General features: G+C 52.7%; 5 protein-coding genes across 5 annotated transcripts; 1 reads left to right on the plus strand and 4 right to left on the minus strand.

Moving 5' to 3' along the window:
* Positions 1-118: 118 nt before the first annotated feature.
* SCHCODRAFT_01170210 (uncharacterized protein) lies at positions 119-988 on the minus strand (the record flags this gene model as incomplete). The annotated part of the gene is made up of 2 exons (XM_003034115.2): positions 119-678; positions 970-988. The coding sequence occupies 2 exons, from the start codon at positions 986-988 to the stop codon at positions 119-121; spliced, it is 579 nt and encodes a 192-aa protein (XP_003034161.1).
* A 3,028-nt stretch (positions 989-4,016) lies between these two features.
* Positions 4,017-9,335, minus strand: SCHCODRAFT_02723561 (uncharacterized protein; the record flags this gene model as incomplete). Its single annotated transcript, XM_050347093.1, has 21 exons — positions 4,017-4,067; positions 4,421-4,465; positions 4,563-4,619; positions 4,716-4,762; positions 4,792-4,829; positions 4,881-4,907; positions 5,078-5,121; positions 5,206-5,273; positions 5,530-5,716; positions 6,158-6,177; positions 6,385-6,489; positions 6,630-6,692; positions 6,734-6,930; positions 7,135-7,202; positions 7,317-7,376; positions 7,831-8,340; positions 8,416-8,570; positions 8,620-8,684; positions 8,740-9,105; positions 9,172-9,217; positions 9,275-9,335. 21 exons carry the CDS (start codon positions 9,333-9,335, stop codon positions 4,017-4,019), a joined length of 2,280 nt encoding a protein of 759 aa, XP_050201448.1.
* A 5,302-nt stretch (positions 9,336-14,637) lies between these two features.
* On the plus strand, positions 14,638-15,039 carry SCHCODRAFT_02492270 (uncharacterized protein; the record flags this gene model as incomplete). Its single annotated transcript, XM_003033548.3, has 2 exons — positions 14,638-14,757; positions 14,815-15,039. 2 exons carry the CDS (start codon positions 14,638-14,640, stop codon positions 15,037-15,039), a joined length of 345 nt encoding a protein of 114 aa, XP_003033594.2.
* A 1,619-nt stretch (positions 15,040-16,658) lies between these two features.
* On the minus strand, positions 16,659-17,081 carry SCHCODRAFT_02597239 (uncharacterized protein; the record flags this gene model as incomplete). The annotated part of the gene is made up of 1 exon (XM_003034117.1): positions 16,659-17,081. The coding sequence occupies one exon, from the start codon at positions 17,079-17,081 to the stop codon at positions 16,659-16,661; it is 423 nt and encodes a 140-aa protein (XP_003034163.1).
* Positions 17,082-21,399: 4,318 nt separating this feature from the next.
* Positions 21,400-22,947, minus strand: SCHCODRAFT_02663841 (uncharacterized protein; the record flags this gene model as incomplete). Its single annotated transcript, XM_003034118.2, has 1 exon — positions 21,400-22,947. One exon carries the CDS (start codon positions 22,945-22,947, stop codon positions 21,400-21,402), a length of 1,548 nt encoding a protein of 515 aa, XP_003034164.1.
* Between the last annotated feature and the right edge of the window lie 1,177 nt (positions 22,948-24,124).

The following is a 24,124-nucleotide window of genomic DNA, read 5'->3' on the forward strand; positions in this document are numbered from 1 at the left end:
CGGGGCGAGTAATCACGACGGCCAGTTGGCCCGAAGCACGCATCCAGATTCACTGGCGGGGCGATCTAAAGGGGTATAGAGAGTTCTCCTCGACGCGGTTGTGACGAGGTGCACTCCGTCAGTGGCGAATACAGAGACACGGGTGGCAAGGGATCGATCCGTAAACGCTCTGCAGAGCCAGAGGAATTAAGGTACGGTTGTTCAGGTGAACCGAAGAGGGCTGAATGATTGTAGAAGCTTGGGGAGGGTCTTGCACATGAGCATCGGGAGTACTTGGCTTAGGTGTCTCCACCGCCGCGCTCATCTGCGCAGTCGCATCTGTCGGCGAGGCCAAACGAGTAGACGTGTCCGTCGGGAACTGATACTCCTCGTCGATCGATGCGCCTTGGCTCGCCGCACCAATGCCAGTGCCGACCCCAGGCAGCTCGTAGTATTTCAGGGCTGCAGGATTTGTCGTGTTGTCGTCGTCACGACAGAAGTCGGCAGCGTCCTCGTTCTCGGCGCGTGTGATGTGATGACCTTCGTAGCCGTCGAATGAGGAGAAAAGCCGAAAGTAGGGATCGCAGCAGCAGCGGGAATCAGATGCCTCGGCAAGGGACGAGCAGTAAGATGTCTTGGTCTTAGGCCGAGCCGAATCCTTGAGGATCTCACCGTCGCCGAGAATGAACGCTATCGCACCTACAGCGTCAGCCACGTGACCGGGCCGACATCCCTCGGCATCAGCCGAAGTTCAGACTCCAGAACGATTTCGTCTTGCATATATCTCCTCAGAGGTATTAAGTAGAGTCTGGTAGAGCTTGAAGGTATGTAGCACTGAGTTTCCCCAAGAAAACTCGCTAGATGGCATGCAGGAGGAGGAATGCTGGCCAAAGAAGCGTGGAAATTTGACTTGGGCGGGTGGTTACGCGCACTTGATATTACGAGACCTGCTTGCAGGATCGTCTTACCGACTCAAAATTCATCACCGACCGACGTCCAAGCGGTCCATCAAACTTATCTCCGAGATGAGTCTGGCGCACTTTTACCAGCATCAAGCTCATTTGTCTTGCCTAAAAAATTCAGGTATGTACTTAGCTGTGTATCGAACAGATTCGCCGATTCTTGGAGCCCAATGCTCTGCAGAAGTCGAGCAAATAATGGATCTCCAACACGTGCGCGCAGGTCAAAGCGACTGCAGCACAGCCACGATATTCGCTGACCTTTTCGGACGCAATTGGGATCGCCTTGATGTTCATAAATGCATGATAATATTCAAGGCGGTCAAAGGTATATAGAGGAGCTGTCTCACTTAGTTTTATGCCCTACAAGCGCGCGGATGTTGCTGTAAGGCGTGTCGAGCACGGGCGGGGGATCATCGGCCATCGGACCGGTTCCCGCTGGAGTTCATCACTGGCGAAGTGCGCGCGGGGGAGAAGGGAAAGGGTTGAACGCGTAGTAAACGCGCTCTATGTGTCACGAGGGGAAGAAGAGAAGAAGTGTGTGGTGGGGGTAGGGGGTCAGCCAGGTATGCGGGGGCGGGAGAAAGCGGGACACCTAGCATGCGCGTGGAAACGCAAGAATGAGAGGGGAAGAGTGGCGGGGAAGGTAGATGAGGCATGTAAGTCACGCAGAGTGCGCATCGCGCGCAGGAGCTATTGGCCCATTGCACATCGAGCGCGCGTCCGGACGCGCGCTGTTGACGCGCCGTGTGACGTGACATAACGCGTCCCGCTCTCCTTCACACCATCACGACCGCCCTCACCAACCATCGCCCACTGCCCTAGAGCTGCCAGAAACTGCGCGCAAACGAGGGGGGGGGGGGGGGGGATGGGGGCTCATAAAAGCCCCCAAAGGTGCGTCCTACTCCAGAAAGGAAATCAACTAACGAAAATTTTCAGCGTCGCTCGTGAACGCGAGCGGCACTGTGTCTCGCCGTACATCGGTACCCTCGCATCCAAAGGCGCCGCCCCACCCCCTTCCACCCCCTCTCTAATGCCAGCGACCGAACGCGCCCCCTTTTGCCCTTGAAGACGAGGCAGGCCGACCGGATGACCCGGCCGCCATCCCACCCCAACCCCTTGCCCCCTTACGGCGTTACTGTGCGTACGGCGTACTGCCTATCGACAGTACGCTTAGCGCTCGGTGGCCTAGTACATGCCGCACAAGCAGCGCTACACGCTGCCCGTTGCTCACGCCACTTGGCGAGTTGACGTGGCGGGGGCTCAAACCGTTACGCGCCCCTCTGCTTTGCCTCTCTCCTCTCCCCTTCCCTCCCTTCGTTCTTGGCGCCCTCGCCCTCGTCCCTCCCCAGCCCTGCTCTAGGGGAGGACTACTGGGCGCTCCCACTTCGGGAGCACGTAGCTTCCTCGTGACGTGGTCGCGTCGCATGTCCGGCCGCGCTACAGGGGGGCGGGCAATCTCGCATCACCTAGTGCAAGGGACGACACCGCCTTAGCCACCTATTCCCCTTCCACCCTCACGCGCGTGCGAGCGGGACAAGAAGGGGGCACACCTGGCTTCGTATCGTCCCCTCCACCCCTCCCCCCCCTCCCGTATATCACTCCCCATGTCGCCAGTCCGCACCCTGCATACATGCCACTATGCATGTGCGGCGCTTTCAACTGTAACTTACATACTCCCCCTCACCAAAAAAACTCGCCGGTCTGGAGTCAATGAAAACTTGTCGTCTTTCTCCTTCATATGTGGTGCTAAAGTCAGAGTATGCTAGCATGTGTGTAGACTGCCTCTCAAGCAATTGGGCGTAGCGGAGAGCGAGACCCCAGGTGAACGTGACAAAGCGTGATGACCTGATTTCTCACGGTTGAACTTCGGGTGTTGCCGACACCCTGCGGCTCGAATATCGACAGACTGATCTATGCCAAGCATGCCATACAGTACTATACATACTAAGCTATCATCCCCTTACTCTTTCGCACCGGGATTTGCTATCCCCTCAATGAAATGAATTTTTGAAAAGAATGAAGGCCGCTTCGAGTGAGCGTGACAACCATTCCCACCGCATTTTCTCCGCTTCATCGAAGCATGAAACAGCAATTCCTATGCATACATGCATACTCAGACTCTTTATATTAGTACATACTATTAGCAGCCGTGCAGGCCACAAATAGCAGCCATGAAGAGGATGAATGGTGGCCTGTAACAAACTCGCTTTTGTTCAGATATGCCACCCGGTGAGAGGCTGATAGCCATCCAGCCCTGATCTATACTATACCCTCTTACTTAAGCATTATACTCGAAACACAAGGGCTCCCACTTGACACAGAGAATCGACTTGGGAAAGCTCGCCGATAGGTCTCCTCCTTCAGGTCACATTAATTCTACGATCCCAGGGGATATATTCCCAGGTCTATCAGCGTATCATAGATGATACGGGATAGTATACATATATAAGCGTTACCAAGCGGGAACGCGCTGCGCGCGGTCTGCAGCACGTTGAATCGGCAAGGTCGGACCGGCGAGTTTTTTTGGTGGGGGGGAGTATATAATGTAATAATCTTATGCATCTTGATAATAGGACTCAAGAGGAAGGCGGGAACGTGCGTAGCATGCCCCAACACGTCAAGGGTGTGCGCAATGCGTCTCAACACGACTTCACGACTTCATGTGCGTCGGGAAGAGTATGCGACGCGCGCATCAGAGCCGCACCACCGGATAAGATAGCTGCCTGGCGGCTCTGGTGGTGCTTCGGCCAGTTTATGTTCAAACCTCGAGATCATGAGGCTTCTCACCAAACCAAACTCTATACACACTATTGACACACTAGGCAGGTCTCGTACATGCCCTAGGGTCAGTTTTATTAGTACTGTCTGCGTCTGTGGGCCTAATGTAGGTAGGTGAAGCGCACTGGGCTGCTTAGGCTTTGCGTGACACCGCGGAACGCATATAACTACGAGGGAGGGCCAAAAAGAGTGAGCGGGATTCGAACACCACACCTCCACCAGGCGTATAGCGGCGCGCAACCACTAAGCCATAATTCTGACGACAGCTTTTCAACGGGAAGGTTTGTATCCATTTTCTCAACCGCAGAATACAGTGCTCGGGCGGTTCGTGTTCTTATTCTTCAGGTTCTGACGCGAATTTGAGTGGGGAAGTGTCTTTCTAAGTTCTAAGCTGTCTACAGGCTATAAAGTACGGAAAAGAGAGGACTGTCGGCTTATGGTTAGGCGGCGCGGGATCGGCTCGGTCGCGTGGCTGACGCTGTAGGCGCGATAGCGTTCACTGGTCACTGGTCGCCGAGAGAGGCAAGAGAAAAAACAGTGCTTTTTCTGCAACTTATCGTGTAGAATGCTAGGAAGCCGGGCCCTAATGTCACCGGTAAGTGTCCTATAACCTCCTCGATTGTCGGCGGGCGGGCGCATCAGGGAATCGGACTTTACTTGTTTTGTGCTGACCATCAAAAGCCATTGGCGTCAACACGAACCTTAGCTGCCATGTTCCAGCCATATGGCCGTCGCCATGACCAGCTCTGACGAAAGAAGGTGTCACGCGCCATCAAGGCCATCTCGAGCCATTATGGGCACGCTGGTTCAGGCTGGTCTGATCGAGGTCAAAGCCCGACCTACCAGGTGTATCAGCGTGCACACTTCCATCTTGGGACCACTCGTCGTCGAATTCCGTGACTACAACAATTGAAAAGGAACGGGAATTATTGTTATTCCAATACTTACCTAACAACTACAGTGGTACACTACTGCTATATACCACCCTCTCCTCACCTCGCCCTTAACACACATCATTCCTACAGCGTAGGCAAACATGTCGCCTACGCAGTTCCCGAGCAGCTGTCCTCACCTTCAGGAGGACCCATCGTAAAGGTGACGTGAAGAGCGCTGCGAGACATAGTCAGCGGCGAGAGCATATATGATAGCGAGGAAACTCACCAACACCAAATCCGAATCCGGTGATAACTGAGCTGAGTATGAGCGAAGGGAAGGCTCCGCAGGGCGAGAAACGTACCTCAGAGAAGAGCATCGACGAGGGCATCACCGGTGACAGAACGTGGACTTAGGAACGGCGGCAGGAGGACCTGCCTTGAACGTCTTCAGCAAGGATTCGGCAACGACGTGCGAGAACGTACGAGGAGTGGTGGTGGGATTTCGCGCGAGCTACTGCCCTTAGCGGCTGCGCGTGTCGTAGACGTTGAGCAGCTAAGAACCTCGGAGGTAAGTACGGATGTGCAGAACTCTAGTATACGCAGCGACGTACCCTTCCATGTACTACGTGACGCACGAACCACCAGTCCGGGTTGTACTTGATGGACTCATCTCGTATACCTGAGAGGCGGCAGTGGCGTTCAGCGCCGGGCGAGCGGAAGTAGGGAGGATGTACGAAAACTTGGCGGGCGGCAGGAGGGTGGTGGTGGGAGGAAGACAAGTCGCGTAGCAACGCGAGCGGGATTTGAACCGCAGCCGGAGATCGGTCCGACAGACTCGTGCGAAGTGCGGACTTAGCAAGATTGCGCGACCACAACTCTTTGCGCCCCGCAGGGTCCTAGCTCGCTAGTGCAATTTCTCTGGAGCAGGCACATACTCGACGGTTCGTCTTCGAGTTTCTCTTCTTCGTGAAGTGTGCGCAACAAGGCATCACACGCCGTAAGCCTTTGAAGACCGGCGAGGATGAGACCACCCGGAATATTGAGGCGGTTTTCTGGCAGTATTTTCCCATCCTTCTGACATAAGTATGGGTAGACTACGATCTCAGTTTCAAAGGTATATATCTGCACGGCACAGTATGGTCTTCATCCATGAGAACAACACACCATGATCAGCGCATGGGGAAAATCAGTAATATAGGCCTACCAATGACATGCTCTTGTCATGCTGCCACAATGTGGAGTCGCAATGCCATGGGGGCGCCATTCTTGCAGTATTTGGCCGTGGCTCAGCACGATGGTGAGTCGGTGGTCATGTCATGGCCGCGCATGGCAAGCGCGATCAATGATGGATGAACCTGATCATTGCTAAAAGGGCATATCAGAAAATCCCCGAATCCCTGATGGCCCGCCACTCCTGCGTTGATTCTTGGACAAAATAGTCGCTGAACATATACAACCGGTTGCACACCAATTTGCAGTCCCGTGAGCGTGAATTCTGAGCAAGAGTGCCTTGATCGTCATGTCCGTCTCAGTTGAGAATTCCTTTTCTCACCGCAAACTCACTGCGTACACTGGTGAAGGTACTTCAAGACAGCAGTTTTCTTGCTCCATCGAGCATAGATATGGCAAGCGACATCGTTGCCCTAGGCGTACTTGACGCGTGTCATGGTTGACTCAGTCAGCGCAAATCCGCAGGCACGGGACTTCAAACTGATGTGCAAACGGAGGACCCCGGAGTATACACACAAAGGCCGTCCTGGACAATGCGGCTCTGGCGCCCATTTATCCACTTTTTTTCTCGGGTCCCCGACCCCCAGATTTATCCGTCTTCTGGGACGGCCTCTCGGGACCCCCAGGATTTATCCGTTTTCTCGGGACGGCCTTCAAAAATGGCGCTAAAATCGGGAAAAATATAATTTTTTTCTCACAGGGGCCCTACGCGCTTTGCGCGCAGCCTCTGCAACGAAAGAAGGTTGAGACGTACGGATGAGAAAGCGAATTACCTCCCATAGCCATTCGAGGTGCTGACACGCACCGCTGTCCTTCGAATATCGAGCCTGCCAATGGTAGAAGGTGCCAATGGGCACAGAGAGGTTGTCTAGGGTGCTACTGCCCACCAAAAGTGGTCAATTAGCGTACCGGTATCGCGTGCGTCTGGTTTGAGGGTAGGTCGGAGGTTCGAATCGACCGCCCGATATCCACTTCTTCGGAACGGCCTCCCCGTCTCCCCTGAATATATCCGCGTTTTTGAACCGGCCTTCGAGCCCTCAGGTCGCCGATTTATCCATTTTTTGAACCGGCCTACCGGCCGGGACCCCCACGATCTATCCGCACCGCTGGACGGCCTTTGTGCGTATATTCCGGGGTCGTGCAAACGGTTGTAGTGGCCATATCCGTACAATATGAGAAGTACAGTACGTGAGGGCACTTAAGCATCCCGGCACGTTTCGTGAGAATTAAAAGCAGGCCCTCGCGAACCTGGTATGCGGAGGGGGGTTTTCAATAGCTCTCTACCGTTCGTAAAATGTCTTGAGACTCACCGAGCTCGCCCAACACCCGCCTCGCCGATCTTTCCGAAAATGGCAGCGCGCAATTGTTCTTCCTGCCACTGTACAGTGATCTTTGATGAAGATCACCGGGGTGAGTGTTGCACAAGCATGGTCGCTCTAAAACCCCTCACAGAACGGTAGAACGCTAACGGAGATAACCCGCGTCTACATACCAACTTGATCGGGGCGCGTTCGCAGTCCGCGTGAAACGTGCCGAGATGCGCCATATGACACTACGCGGCCTAGCATACTGTACCACGCATATCTCGCAAATCACTAGCTTGTTTCACTTGAGGTTTCGGTTCCGTCTTCAGCCTCGCTCTACCGTTCTATGAGAGACCTCGGGAACTCTTTGACCTCGCGCACCGCCTGCCTCGGCGATCTTTCACACAAAGGATGCGTGCAAGTGAGAATCTGACCGCCACTGTAGCCCAGTGTCGCACCAGACTTTTTGGGGAAATCCCTGCTCCTGCCAGGCAACTATAGCACGCCGATGGATCACTGCTCGTACAATCCTTATCCAAGTTACAGAATTTCAAGAAGAACTGGATACCATATACAACAAATTCGCACATCATCAGCATTCTATATAATCTTGTCCTTGCAGTTAGGACAGATAAAGTATCGCATGGTGTCACCCCGAAGCTTCCGCAAGTCCTTCATCAATATGTACTTCGCCCCACGCACGGCCGCCTGTGGACACAGCCCGTCGATGATGAGAACCCGGAGCAGGTCAGGAACTTCCCTGTCTCCGTGACCTGCCAGAACCTTCTCCCTCGCGTGTTGGATGAGGACCTCGTTAGTGAGAGGAGTCCTGCCCGGCATGGTACGACGTCGTATGGGTAGAGCGGCAACCTCCCTCCATCGACAGTCCTTGGGCGTTCCCACTTTGCGGAAGGTGTCGTGTATGTCTTTCTCCAAATCCCTACGCTGGTTCGTCCTTACGCGCTTGATGAACAGGCTTTCGCTCTTGAACGTGCTACTCTTGAGGTAGAGCATGTAGGGCTGCTGGAAAGACTCCATACGGTCGCCGCAAGATTGGACTAGATTCGGGCGGTGCATCGGCTCGCCAAGACATCCGACGTGAAAGAAGTTGTGGCACCCTGAGCAATAGCGGCTTTGGCCACAGCGTGTAACGTCCCACACGCGTCCTTGCTTACAGCCACGTTCCAGGCATATGTTCGGGATCGGGCCATCCTGCAGCACTCGATCAGCGACGGCTCACGGTCCAACACTTCCCTCTCTCATATGCACAAGTTCATTAGTACTCACTATATCGCCCTCGTCGCGATCCGGCAGGTAGAAACGCGCCCAGATGTCGTTCTCGTCGCAAGGCGGAAAGCAGGGCTTCCCGTCGCTGTCGACGACGAGGTAGTTCTCGTGCTCGTCATCGCGATACAAGGTAACTATTCGGACGAGCATTTTCTCTGGAAATCCCTCCTCAGCATTAATGCAGAACAGAATGAAGTGACTTACCCTGAAGCGTGATGGTCCTGTAGCAGCCCCCCCTGACGGCCACAGTCTCTGGCCAACGAACGTGCCTGAGCGTAGGGAAGTCGTCAGAAAAGCATTGAACAAAGCTACACGGTGACTGACTCTTCAATCAAAGTGCTTGTTTCCCCGTAGTCGGCAGGGACTCTATAAAAATGAATGACTTCCGTCCCGGCCATCGGGACACCCGGGACGTTGGGGCCCTGGGAGCTGTAGGTGTACGGCACGACGATGTCGAGCTCGGCGTGGCCTATGACTTTGACGTAGCCAGGACCTGATGTCCAGTCGAGGGTCTCGGTGTTGACATCAGGAGAAGGGGAGCGAGGTGCCGGCGTCCTCCTCCCACGTCGATGGACACTGGGTCGGTACACTTCCGTAGGGCGTGGCGACTGTCTGGACTCAACCTCGGAGTCAGAGTCATCATTGTCCTCGTTGAAGGGCGGTATGTGGAGCCGCACTGAAGGCGTGCGACTATAAAAATGGAAGCTTCACAGGTGTCAGCTATTGAGTCAGGCGAACATCGATCACACAGCGTACAAGTCTCCGGGTGCTACAGAGCGAATTTCATCGGTGCCAGTCCTGTCTACGAAGCATCAGTACCCCAGCGCGCATATCTCGACTGACGTTCACTCCGACTTACAAAGCTGCGGACCACCGAGGTTCAGATGGATTAAATGCCTTTGATCGAGGGGGTCAGCCATGATGGAGGTCGAGATCAAGGTTGCTCGAGCGGCCAGTGCTGCGATTTGAATGGTTTCCCACGCGCATGCTTTAGGGCAGGCTGAATATGGTCACAACATCGATTGCGCGTTACTTTTCGTGGAAAGGCTGCCGAGGTGGGCGCTGGGCAAGGTAAAGAAACTTTCGCTGCCTCATATAACGTGAGAGGGTGGCGAGAAACTCCAAAATACGAGGTTTCGGACGGAAAGAGCATGCAGTGTTCCGGCCGTGTTTCCTTGGGTGTTACTTAGGCGTTACAGTGGCGGCCAGATCGATAGCGCGTTTCCTTTTTGGGAAGATCGCCGAGGTGGGCGTTGCACCACACCTAGGATTCAATATTCCCCGGCGCCCACTGCACGCTGATGGAGGGAATATTTGACATCAGCTTTTGATTAAGACCGCGGATCGATTGAAAGGGCATATCGAGGCCCAGCCAATCGGAGGCCGTACCGATCAATATGCCACCCATAAGACCACAATCCACCCTTCGCCTTTATGCTTCGCTTATTCAAATACAGCTCACAATATTCCTGCAGTAAGCGCCGGGGAATATTATGTCCCAGGTGTGGTGTTGGGCGAGGCAAAAATATTCTAGCTCTCTCAAGATAAATGGCAAAGCGCAGCTTAAAGCCTCCAAATGCGAAGGTTCAGATGAAATGAGCATACATTTCGTGAGATCTGTAAGATACAGTAATTTAGGGCATACGATGCACACTAGCGCGTAAAGAGCACACCCTCGCGAAGTTGATAGGCGAATGGTGGTTTTCGTCGGCAGTCTGCCGTTCCATGCTGGTATAGTGCCACTTCGGATTCGCGAGACGACCGCCTTGGCGGCCTTTCCAGAAAGGCAGCACACGATTGATCTTGCCGCCAATATATATTGTAGCAGTCTACAAGACGCTAAAGGACACTTATGGTGCACCATCCGTACAAAAAATAGCCGCGGTGCCGCAGCCGCGTTTGCAGAAGCGCGTTTGCTTGTATCTAATTTCCGAGCACCGGGAAGTCTGCCTAGGGTACCTTTGTACGTGCTGTAGCCATCACAAAGGCAGAAGAGTGTTGTTGTGTCCATGGACGACAAGAACAATCCTGCCGAAAACGTTCGGGATTTGCCGAATAAGAACCACCGCGTTGGACTTCACTCCTGCTTCGACTCCTTATGCGGTCCATCCGGTTCTCACCTTAAACTTTAAAGATGAACTACAGTCTTGTGCATCCTGAAGAGAATTGAGAACATATTGAAACCAGGTGGTTTGTAGGTCGTACACCCGTGGCATAGTTTGTATCAATACTGCACCTTGTAGCTGTTGGGGAATCGAGACAGGGGGAATATGATAGCTTTATGCAGTCTATGTGAGGGTATGAGAATACAATGGGCATGTTTGCACTCTCCCAGCGGTGGTGAAGGACAATGAGCAGTCGGGGAACGCGCTCGGGACTTCGGAGCGAGGTCCGGAATCGTGCCGGAGGCCTCTCCGGCATATACCGAACAGCTTAGAACGCCCATTACGCTGACTCCCTGCCCTCGTCCAGCTATCTCAGACCTAGAATATATGCGGACGCATCCGATATACATGACCCGACGCTCAGAACAGAATTCCAGTCGAATACAAGCAAACGCGCTTCTGCAAACGCGGCTGCGGCACCGCGGCTATTTTTTGTACGGATGGTGCTCCACAGACACTCCCAAACGGCAAAATGCGACTTTGTTTTCCCATGCCATCACGGGGCCGCTCAAACGACGCCATCAGAGGTGCTGCTCAGCAGCGGCTCGACGTTCGGCGACGATGCACAGAGCGATGCGCACGCCTTCACGAATACTGAAGGAGGCCTTTTGCCAACATGTGCGACGCGTTCTCCCCCCGTGCCCTACCTAGATGATGTTGTACGTGCAGAGCACTTTGGGGCGTTATGACTCCAGGTACCTCCCTTAAGCAAAGTACTCTGCCGCTTCGCTAACTGCTGGAAGCTGCCCCAATCTTCACTGGGCACTTCGAATGCCACCGAAATCCAAATTCAGCGCACTAGGCGTCTAGATGTCCCGAGAGGCAGCCCCACGTGCGGCTCTACTGAAGCTCATAATTTGACAAGCCCGATTGGCTCTAACAATGTTTTGCCTGCTGTAACCTGCAGTTACATGTCAGAAATTGATCTAGTGTACGCTTCGACCGTAGGTTCGCGCCACAGGTTACAATGAGTCATGAACCGTGCATAACGGCCAATTGTCGCAGATTATAGCGGCCCAAGGGCCATGTCACATAGCATCGTGCTTTCGACCGAAGTATTTGGCAGCCTTCGTTGGCATCGAAAGATACCCGAAGGTAGACAAAGACTTTTATGGCTTCCGCGTCCGAACGATAAGAACCTGGATGTTGAAAACTCGAAAGGATCAATACTGACGGTAACCCCCATCCGAAACGCATTTGATGCGCCCCCGCTGCCACTCGAACTTCAGGCAAGCTGTGCCCGCCAAACGTTATGAATCCATGCATAATGTTGTAGAGTATATGTGTAAATATTTTCAGACAGACCTGTGAAGAGTCAAGCTCAATAGAGGGGGGTCGGGCGTTAGGTGGGGAACCACTTTTGTACCCACCATCCGAAACACCGCGTTTGAGCCAGTGCAGTGCCAGCGAATCCGCCCAAGAAAGACATTCAGGGGTCGATTACAATACAGAGAAGATGCTTTCGAAAGAAACGGGAATAGCAGCGCTTTGACGGCTGAGGATCCATCAAAAGGTGGTGATGGCGGCCCTCTCCCTGCCACAAGGCTTCCCGTGCGCCTGTCGCTCATTGTCCGGCCAAATAAGCTGAAATTCTGTACATAGCTCTCTTTATATGCATGCTGAATTATGGTGATTTTCTCTGAATTTTATCGACGTGGGCACAGTCGGAAAGGCGGCGTTTCGGATGGGGGGTCAGTTTCGGAGGGGGGTTAGCGTCAGTAATCTTCGAAGGCTGCGAAAATTTCCGCAAACCCTGCAAGCTTGTCAAAGGTGTTCTTCTACACGGCAGGTCGTCAAAGCCTGTGGTCGCTGCACGAAATGAGGCGGAGAAGCGTCAAAGTGGCATATATGGTATGTATGCCCGCTTGTACGCGATAATATGTCGGGGCAACATGTTAGCTTGAATGAACAATGTCATTGATGGTGAAACTTTGGCTTATCCCTGACTACCTTTGAACGCAAGTACCATCGAGAGGGCAGGTTGGTAGGTAGATTGGGTCGTCAAAACATTGTGCTACAGTTTGGGATGTCGCTCTGCGAATACAGTCTAATAAGGACCAATAGGGACGGTGCCAATGTCACAGAGTTCGCCTTCCTGGCGGTGAGGTGTGGGGAACCATGTCGGGTAAACATGTCGGGTAAAAATGTCGGGTAAACATGTCGGGTAAAAATGTCGGGTAAACATGTCGGGTAAACATGTCGGGTAAACATGTCGGGTAAACATGTCGGGTAAACATGTCGGGTAAACATGTCGGGCTAGGCTACGGAGGCGAGGCAGCATGATAGCTTCAATGAACAATGTCGTTGATGGTAAATATTTGGCTTATTCCTGACCACTGTTGAGCGCAAGTACCATCGGGAGGGTAGGAATATGTAAGTAGGTAGGTAGATGATTTCTCAGGCGAGGGCCCTAGACAGAGCCGGCCCGATCCGCCCCAGTAGACTGCGAGCCATTGTTTACTGGGCAAAACACCATAATCTCATGCGCCCTGATATCTCAGTCCATGTCAATCGATCCTGAGGCTTCACATAAGCGATGCCAATGCGGCTGAGGCAGCGAATCCAACGCACGCATTATTCGGTAACAGCAATTGAGTACCGATCACAAGCAGGGAAGCGCGGTGAACGAAAGGGCGAAAGATATGATAGCAGTGGGCGGTCCCACCACAACGGATTTTGGAAACCCCTTGTCGAATGTCCATTCCAAATGCGGCACCGTGAACTGCAATCCTGCAAGCAACTCACCACGAAGCCGCAATAGGTCGCTGTCACCATTGCAATGTAGCAGCACATGGACCTCGTCCTCCACCGCCGACCAATACAGACGACAGATGAGAAGGTCGCGATCGAACCGTGGTCGATACCGCAAAGCGCGCCGCAATTTTTTTTTGTCGCGAGTGGGTACTCTGACAGCGTGAGGCGCGTGAGCGTCTTCCGTGTGCAGGTATGTGCACATCCAAATAGGATATCTGTCCCTTTGGCAACGGAACACTCCCGCTCACTGCCCCTTGTCCCTGAAGTAGAACCAGCCGGTGATCATTCATCAGGTTTCGTTGCAGCGTATCGCCAGCCTCGCGTTCGACGCCGTTGATGAGGGTCGCAACACCGTCTAGGTAGCGCAGACGCTCCCACATTTGCTTGAGGGAAGGGCGTAGACGACTGACTATGATGCACAGGTCATCGAACTACCCGTTGTTGATGTGCTTGCCAGAGCAATGGGGTCACAACATGGCTGCACCAGATAGAGCGGGGGAGGGGAACGTTAGAGCATCATCGAAAATCCCCATCCACATACCAGCTTTGCGGGGGTGTGCAGTCGATACTCAAAAAGCGTGCCGGGATGCATCGTACGGCACTACTGTACTGTTTCGACCGTAGGCTCACCGGGTGTTATGCGTTACGGCGTGAACTTACCTATGCCGTAGTTCACGCGCCCTTCGGGCGCGTTACGGTTCGAAGAATCTGGTTCATGAACCTGTTTTGCAGGTGATTTTGGGCACAAACTGTGGCATAGCAGAGTATGGAATGGAATGAGAAGGCGACTGAGGCCTTTTCGAGGCTCAGGACAAAAAATCGAGAAAATCATTGAAAATCTCAATATCTCCGCCCAGGTTCACCGCCGGGCGTTACGCGTGACGAGTGGTCATTAGGCTCACTTGAATGGCCGATGTTATGCGTTACGTGAACCTCTGGTCGAAACAGTACAGTATGTGCCCTAACCTACTGTATTTCACATATTTTCGTAGAAGAAATATACTCATTTTGCCTGAAACTCCATATTTGGGAGTTTTCAACTACTCTCTGCCGTTATGTGACAGAGCCGTGTTTTTTCGGCCTCACCCAACGCCTGCCTCGGCGATCTTTCCGAAAAAGGCAGCGCGCATTTGATCTGGCCGCCGCTGTGAGTGATCAGTAAACTCTCACGCAAGTGTGACATTGCTCCTTGCTTCATACTCCCATCGTCATTCCGAAGGGTCCTGTTGCGGAGGTTATTCTCCAACATTGTGTTCATAGGCTAAAACAGGCTGATCTTTCCATCAAGGATATCCTCTTTACCATGAAAATTTCCAACATCGACTGCCAGGTTCGGTCGGATGGCATCACTCTCCGCGAGTATGACACCGAGTATCCGGGGGAATATACAGGGAAGAGTTATATCGTCTCCCAGGAGAAACAGGTTCGCATAAATCAGCACTGAGGAGGGCAGATACTATTGCTTAGGACTGAGTTGCAGATGTTCTCTATTCATGTCAGTGATGAAGGACAGCAGGCACGACAAGGAACTTGCGACCTCGACGTCGATGTGGTCATCGATGGGCACCTGAAGGTGTATACGATTTTGGCCCGAGACGGAGATGACGAGATTGCCATTGAAGGGCTCACTACTGCTGCGTGCGAGCTTCGTCCCTTCCTGTTCTCTAACATAAGGTTCCTAGGTGCGTCGAAGACAAGACCATAATGTACATAACATCTCCTTACAGACGATAGCCGGACGGACACCTGATCACAGGAAGGCACGAAGTCTCGGCGAGATTGTTGTTAAAGTTTGGCGATCACAAATGTCCCCTGATGCTGATGCGTCGGTGCCTCTCCCGCTCCGTGTAAAAGACGTATCAGAAGTGCCGGAAAGGGAGGGAAAGGGGCGAAAACATATGGTAACGTTCGTTATCTCTAACCTCTACACATCGCGCAATCATTGAAAACCAGTCAGGCTGGGTACGCCAAGGCCTATCTGTATGCCACCGGATACCATCTGCAGCGTCACTATGGATGAGTCGCCCATCGCCGTGTTCATCTTTCTGTACAATACCAGAGGTGCGAGCGTTGTTGACGCCGTTCGATTGTAATTTAACGCTCTATCCAGACATCCTCCAAGCGCAGGACCACGTACTCCCCCCAGGTCGCTACACCATGCGTTGTCCGTCTCCATCTGGAGCGGAGTCAGTGCTCGGATCAAAGAGAAAGGCATCCAAAGAACCCACTGAAGCCACGCCAGTCGTCAAGAAAGAATTTATAGATGTTGTGTCGATCGAGAATCAAGAGGAAGTGGTTCGTCAAGCTGAGGTCTGCTCGCTGCTTTTTACGCGCGTAAACAATCACATTCTTATGCTCCGTCACAGGAAAATCTCCGCCAAGCACGCGCCAAGCTATACAAACAACAAGGAAGGAATATAGTCAAAGTAGAACAAGTCTCCGCGCTCCTCCCCGGGGAAACGATCGACCTGACTAGCGACTGATTAGTTATTGCCCTAGCGGTGAAGATGCGTGCCAAATAGATTATGCAAGGACCTAGACGATAGGATACAATGGGGTGTGAATCGATGAGAGTCCCTCGTTCGAGCATGCGAGGGAGCAACTGATAGGTTAGCTGTGATCCACGCTCCACGAGAACCATGCTTGATGGATGCTAGGAGGGTGTACAATCACCGTAGTCCTTGAAGAGAAAACTACTGGCTGAGTTCTTTCTCTGATTTTGCTTGCTATCTGATAGTTCCATTGTCGACCGAAACGGCAAGGGAGATCCCACAAATTACTCACGAAAAATGTTCAATCAACTGGCTCTTGGCCGGCAAGGTCATCCGGAGGCTAAGTCAACGCTTTTCGCGTTGCCTTTTCTGAGTCTTTGGAACAGCTCAAGTCTGTGCCGCGTCAAAGGTATTCTGTGCACCTCGTGCTGGTGGCCTCGGATGTCGCGTAATTTTGGCGCGCCCGCAAGCCATTGGATACATTGGTACGTGTTTTTTTTGTCTCTGCACTTTATTCACGCAGCAGGTAACTACATAGTACCAAGACGCGCTAGCCCACCGGTGGGGACCTCCGCTTTATGCTCCATAGTGTCCGTTCTCCACGGTGGTCTTCGTGTGTGTCGTTGTTTCCTGGCCGGTTGTAGCCGTGGCTGGCCGGTTGTAGCCGTGGCTGGCCGGTTGTAGCCGTGGCTGGCCGGTTGTAGCCGTGGCTGGCCGGTTGTAGCCGTGGCTGGCCGGTTCGATGTAGATGTCGTAGTGCGGCTCAGGCCGTGCGCGGTCGGTGCGCCGAAGCGCTCAGTGTATTCCTCCCCTCCCCTCGTTGCCCGACCCCTCATTCCTCCCTTGCATCCTCCTCCTCTTCCTCCTCCACCTCCTCCTCGGCCGCCTCCCATCCCTCGTCCTCCGTACTCCCGCCATCCTCCGCTGGATCGGGCTCGTCTTCCCACCGTGGCGTGCGGGGTCCTGCACGTGGGTGTCCCGTCTTCGTGAACGCGCCGCTCTTCTTGAGGAAGCGAGCTAGGGCCATTGGTACGTTGTTGGAGGGCTTCAATGTGCATAACAGATTTGGGTAGCGTTTCAGAGGAGGATAACAGAACTCGATAAGCGCTGGCTGCGCCAGCAGCGCCCTAGCTTGTCCAAGCTGATACGTTGGTTTGTTTTGCCGTTGAGACTCTGTGTGCGTGCTGGAGCGGTGTTGCTGGAGTGGTGAGCCAAACCTCGCCGAGCTTGAGGAATTGAGGAAGGAGCTCGCCATAGCGGCGCTGGCCTGATGGCTATTTACTGAATGTTCTACTTAAACTGAACGCTGCGACGGCCTCCAAGCATGCTGTACCATGCTGGTCGGAAAAATAAGAAGCATCATGTTGCTCAGTCAGGAAATCAGAAGCCGTAGGGTAGTTGAGCTAACAAGGGCGGCGACCGCATGCTTTCATGTGGGCTGGGTTCCAGCGCAAGGAATCGGACTGACGCCGCCGTTGAGTGCGCTTGCTTGCCTTTATTTGTTCTGCGCTCGTTCCCCTGCAGATGGTGTGGGCAAAGTTCGGGCGCGCTGCTGGCCTTTTACATTGCTTATCGCATGTGCTGACAGACACCAGTTCTGGCTCAACTACGAGACCATCGACGAAAGTTGAGTGACGACTGAATTTGGCCATTCGACAATGAGTGCTGGACTGTTATGTTGACTGCGTGCTACGCTGAAATAAGTAATGTAATGACTTGTCATTCTCTCACAGAGAATACTTCTTGCGTGTATACGTTGTTTAGGCATCTGAGCTCCCGAAAGGGGGCAAGGGACGATGTGTATGGGTAAAGAAGGTATGGTTGCAAATCCTGGACAAAACCCAGTATTCCGCTACTGATCGAGTGATTTTGCGTGAAAATAGTGGTGTGATCACTATGATTTGCGTGAAAATGAGTGAATTTCGGTCTCAAATCACGCACCAGCGATTCACTAGGCACTCGCCAGGTGCGTGAAGATGCGTGAGTATGAGGCCTTTTTTGGGCGAAAAATACCAAAAGCATGCAAATTCGCAGTGTGTGAGTACTAATAGTACACAAAAAGTATCATGTTGATACCAGAAGTGACCACTTTACCAAAAGTAGCAAAGTACTATCGAAAAGCACATGATCACTTTCAGGAAGTGTTGACGCATATGTACAGCACGTGTTAGTGCATTTGCCACCGACAACATTAATTCGGCTAACCTTTGGAACATCTTTGCGATGCGTGAGAATGGAATGTTTGTCCATCGTCGCCGGGTCGTGAGTGGTCGGGGCGGTCAGTCACGCTTGGTGTGAGCACGGCATTCTCCGAGCAATGGTCCCACGTTACCCTGAATATGGCCGGTGACACTTGTCCCAGACCATATGAGAGAGATGACTCTCTTGATAGTCCTAGGTGATCTTTTAGTACTCTTCAAGAGAGACGAGGTCCGATGAGCAGGTAGACGAAGCCGGATGCTCCCCGACGAACCGCCTACTCGGCTTTTGCCGATGTATCACGTGGCAGATAGTGTGACGACCCGTAACGCAGCTTGCTCCGCTTCCTGACCGTTGTGCCGCACTTCAAAGTGCTCAATGCCAGCTCTTGAGTGCTCAGGATACCCGTCTGAGTTATTCTATTAAGCTATATACTGCGCCACCCGCTGCAAACTACTCCGTGCAGTACTTTCACATCACACTTTCGACTTTCATGCTCACGGTAATTTTTGTCGAAAAATGGTCTCATACGTGAGCATCAAAATCACGCAGAAACTAGTGATCACTAGGTGCGTGATTGATCACTGACCACTGACCGCTCGGTGCGTGATTCGATCACTAGCAATCAGCCATATGGTTGTAAATTCTGGACAAAAACCGTGGTTAGTGAATCACTAAGCAGTAGTGATTCGAGCGCTTACCTCGATCACTACTGCTTTCGTTCACGCACTAGTGATGCGATTCGGTCGCTTTCATCACGCAGCGAGGGGCACCATTTTGATCGGTTTCACGCGCCGGTGATTGCCGATCAGCTTGAACACCCACAAGGACCCCCTTGCCATCGAAATTTAAGGCGCGTAGACGGATGATTTTGCATCCAGCCAGATCTTGAACGTTCTTTGCAGTACTAGCGACGGAGAATACATGTGTCTACAAGGAGTTTGTTGGAAAATAGTGGAAGTGGAAGGGGTCCATCGTTTTGGGTGGCTGATTGCTAGTGATCGAATCACGCACCGAGCGGTCAGTGGTCAGTGACCAATCACGCACCTAGTGATCACTAGTTTCTGCGTGATTTTGATGCTCACGCATCTTCACGCACCTGGCGAGTGCCTAGTGAATCGCTGGTGCGTGATTTGAGACCGAAAATCACTCATTTTCACGCAAATCACAGTGATCACACCACTATTTTCACGCAAAATCGCTCGATCAGTAGCGGTATAGTAGGTTTTGTCCAGGATTTACAATCATACTGCCACCCAAAGCGATGGACCCCTTCCATTTTCACTATTTTCCAGCAAAATCATTGTAGACACACGAATTCTCCGTCGCTAGTACTGTAAAGAACGTTCAAGATCTGACTGGACGCAAAATCATCCATCTACGCGGCTTGCATTTCGATGGTAAGGGGGTCCTTGTGGGTGCTTGGGCTGATCAGCAATCACCGACGCGTGATCGTGATCAAAATGGTGCCCCTCGCTGCGTGATGAAAGCGACCGAATCGCATCACAAGTGCGTGAACGAAAGCAGTAGTGATCGAGGCAAGCGCTCGAATCACTAAGTTACTGCTTACTGATTCACTAACCACGGGTTTTGTCCAGAATTTACAACCATAAAAGAAGGAAGCCACGAGCTGGCGGATTCGAACCTGCGGTTTTTGGCACAGTGAGTTTGGCCTTGACAAGATTCCCACGGCAATTAAAGGGCGTGAGAGCCGTAGACCAGCTACTGTTGAAATCGTTGCACTCCACTCTGCATGCCGCGCACGTCGCCGGGATGGTGAGTGGGGGTTGATCGTAGGGGGAAAAGCAAAACGATATCATATAAGTATAGATGTACATAAGTATGTCGTAGTGTACACTGTCAATCACAAGACCTGCGTCAGTAGCCTCACTATCGAGCCCTTATCCCACATCCGCCGCATGCAGATATTGTATGGTTTCGACCGTAGGTTTGCTGGATGTGACCTGTGACCGCGTGAACTTGCTCAAGTTCAAGTCCATGAGCCAAAATCAAGCGTGACATGGTGCGATCAGGTTCACAAGCACAAGTTCGCGTGCAGTGGTGCCGGCTTACATGCGTCCTCAGTCGTGCAGCAAATATTACACTGGCTCAGCCATCGATCATTGGCATTGGTGGTAGTGCCTTGATAATGATTTCCCGCCCAATTCAAGTATGATACTTGAGAAGAACGTCGGTGAGCATTGCAGATGAAGACGGCAGAGACTCACAGAATATCGGGGTGGCTGTAAGACACGAAAATACATACAGCGGCGGCCTGATCAATTGCGCGCTGCCCTTTTGGCAAAAATCGCCGACGCGAGCGTTAGGCATAGTCTGCTGGCTTCGGCAACCTCACAGAACGGAAGAGCGCCCTTGAAAGCCACCGTCTGCATACCAACCTTGCCGGAGAGCATCCGTGATCTTTTTGAAATGTGCCGACATGCGTCATATGACACTGCGTGCCCTCAGGTAGTATACGGCACATATCTCACGAATTGCACGCCCATTTCGCTTCAAAGCTCGTATTTGGGGGTCTTTTTCTACGCTCTACCATTTTGTGAAGGAGCCGGATTTGTTGACCACGCCCAACCCCCGCCTCGGCGATTTTCCCCCCCAAAAAACAAGGCAGCGTGCAATTGATCAGTCCGCCGCCGTACCAGCACCTATAGGGGGCGAACAATCGTCATTGTTGTCTCACACGACTCTATCGTGAACTTATATGTCACATATGTCACATAGTTCATGTGGTGACGTGCAGCTCGAGGGTTATCGTGACTTGTGACGTGAACCCACGATCGAAAGGATACAGTACTGTACCGGTATGTGTGGAGGCAACCGGTAGGGGGTGCGTTACGCTAACAACTCTCCGCTAGTAGGCAACCGACCCCCACGTTAGGCGTTACGGTTGGTTGAATAGGCAACCATTCAAGGTAGATTTGGATACTTGCTAGGCGGAAAGTAGACGTACAGCAGCAGGAAGGCTCTGATGCAGCAGTTACGACACAAACAGCCTATTTCGGAGCGAAAAAAACTGTTCGGGCCGCGCCGAGAATTATTCGAATTTTCGTCGATTTTTGCGCGATGGCAACCACCCCCTCCGTTATGCGTTACTTTCTTCTAGATAGCCAACTTTTTGGACCCGCGTTACGCGTTACGGTTGCCTCCATACATACCGGTACAGTAGTGACCATCCTTTGATTGCCAGGATGTGGGCACTGCTGGAAAAGCGGTTTTCTGAACGGGGCCCAGCGTCGATAATCAAAAGGCTTTTCTACGATTCCGGCTGAGCCCTGGCCAAGGTCCCGTACATGCCACAGGCTCAGTAACCTGATGATTACACTTGTATGTACGGACGGTAGCATTATATACCATGATCAAACTTGTAGCAGTGTGCGTTGCGGGAACGAGTTCTGCGGATATGTAGCCCCGACATGTCGAATAACAGTACCATGCATATAACTGGCGAGTAAGAAATCCAGAGGTATGTCTGATACCAAGGTGTCTAGCCACGCTATACTGAGGGTGTCGCACAGGTGATCCTGTCTTCTACACTCCAAGAGCGCGTCCAAATCAACGAACGTGTCTATGTCAGCGCCTTGTGAGCCCAGCAGGACCTCAAGGGTCTGCAAGCGTGGCAGCAACTTGACACTTTGCTTGCAGCATTCAAGGTGGCGTAAGAGATCGTTGTAGGTAATTTGGCTTCGCGGGCGATTGTGCGAATCATCCAGAACCAGATGTTTGAGTTCCGTCAGCATTTCTGCCATACGGACGAATTTGCCTATTGTGCGTGGGAGCCCTGGGTCTACGCGCTCGAGCTTGATATATGTCAGCCTTGGGCCCTGCTCAGGTGTCCGAAAGAGCCAGAGCACGATATCGAATGGGTTGGCGACCAGATCCTCAAGCGCCGCGGAATCGTCTTCCACAATGATATTGCGCAGAGTCAGGGATGTCAGGGAGGGTACTTCCATGGTCCAGGTCAGCTCACAAGCCTCCCATCCTAGGTCCATTTTTTGCAAATGACGCATGCAAATTGGGGCCAATAGAGGGTCTGGGCAATCCCAATCCACTCCGCTCGACATCGAAAAAACGACCAAGCTTTCTGCACAGTCCAACAGGAGTGACCTGATTGTCGAGAGTAGCGGCGGGAGTGACAGGAAAAGGGTTAGGTGTGTGAGGCGCGGTGCCGGAGACGCGAAGCAAGGGAAGAACGGTAAAACCTCCTCGTTGCTGTCGCTGTTGTCACCGTACGAAAGGAGTGCTTCCACCGCAACATCCCTCAGACATGGCGCGATATCGATGAATTGCAGTACGCGAGGACGAGAGCGACCATGCAGACGAAGCCTGACGCACTCCAGTCTTGGAAGCATTATAGGAGGGACCGTAACCGGGCTGCACCCATCCCAGCTGTCTGTCAGCTCGAGGTACTCCCAGCGTTCTCGATAGGCTTCGAGTATCAATCGCAAGCGCCATGGGCAGTAGCAGTGGCTCCAGCGCATGCGAAGCGGTCTCGATAGCGCCAGGTCCGCATGCCGGCGCACAAGTGACCAGTCCCGCTCGCACAATGTGTCTACTTCTCGTATGTCCAGGAAGCGCCACACACCACCCATGCTCGTCGCTGTTGTGAGCCACATCCGACATACTTTCATCACGGTGCGCGAGAGGGTTGCAGGGGCATGGAATGGATCGTCCCCTTGAATGAGCGCATCGAACACCAGGGATAGGACCTCCATAGGCAGGCGACGGATCGGTGCAAGCATAGCACGATTTAAAGAGATCTGCTGCGCCAGAGCCTGCTTATATGCGGAGAGCATCGACAAAGCATCTGCGCAACGGGCTGCATGAGTGCACAGCAGCAAGGTGGAGGCTCTAAGGGCTTGTTCCCTCTCCCCGTCCGGTGTATGACCAGCACGGTAGAGTGCCATGCTTGCGTGCTCTTGAGCGAATCTATGAGAAGTATGGAAGATAGTCATTCAGGTGTTGAATGAAGGACGTGCGATGGCTCACTGTGTTACTTCTTGCATAGTACTGCTCAGCGAGGCTGCATCAAAATTCATTGTGAACAGGGGAAGAGGATCGAGAGATGAAAGTCATGGCAAAGGATCATTGCTCATATACGTGCGATACGATACGCTCTTATCAATCCTCCGTCCTTTGCGCCATCAATCGCGTCACCGATCTTCCTTCGATTGCCAATGAGGATGCGAAAAAGATATGGCGGCAAACTGGTTCACGCAGCTCGCACGATGTCTCACTTGAGAGGCGTCGGCTGCGCCTTCGTACGACCTTGCTTGCATGACATGATGATGAGCTCACACCATACCTCTCCATTATGGAGTTTGAGGTACACAGCTTTTGGTGAAAAGAAATGTGTATAGCAGTCGCATCTGCAGCAGCATCCCTGTAGCCCCTTTAGGCATGGCGGGTACGCAGCCGTGGCTACACGCACAAGTCACCCAGAAGGACGGCGGAACAGTCGGGGTCCCGCCGAAAGCGATAGGCAAGACAGATACTCCGCGACGCTCAAGTTATGATATGAAGAGGCTAGGTCCTCATATGTTCCTGTATAGCACTCGACATGGCCATTGCTCTGTGCGAGCAAGCGGGCTACTTGATGGGACGCAGTTGCACTATATGCATCCTCTAGCTTGCTCAGAGCTCTTGCGCCCTTTGATTGCCATGAGAATCATGTTCTGACTAGATATAGCCAGCCTTACGGTGCCTAAGGCCGGATAATCAAACCCACACGCTTGCAGCTTCCTTCTTTGCTCCCATACGTGGATCATCACCTTGATTCGCATGCCCAGAGGTCCGAAAAACGTAGGAATACACGTAGTACTTTACCTGAGCGAGCAGCAGCACATATAGTATGATTTCGACCGTAGGTTCGCTGGATGGGACCTGTGACCGCGTGAACTTGCTTAAGGTCAAGTTCATGAGGCACAACCAAATTGGGAAGCGTGACACGATGCGATCAGGTTCACAAGCACAAGTTCGCGCGTGGTGCTGCTGACTTACATCCGTCCTCAGTCGTGCAGCAAACATTACACTGGCTCAGCCATTGGTCGTTGGCATTGTTGGTGGTGCCTTGATGATGCTTTC

Source organism: Schizophyllum commune (assembly GCF_000143185.2).
Source record: "Schizophyllum commune H4-8 unplaced genomic scaffold SCHCOscaffold_3, whole genome shotgun sequence".
NCBI classification, from domain to species: domain Eukaryota; kingdom Fungi; phylum Basidiomycota; class Agaricomycetes; order Agaricales; family Schizophyllaceae; genus Schizophyllum; species Schizophyllum commune.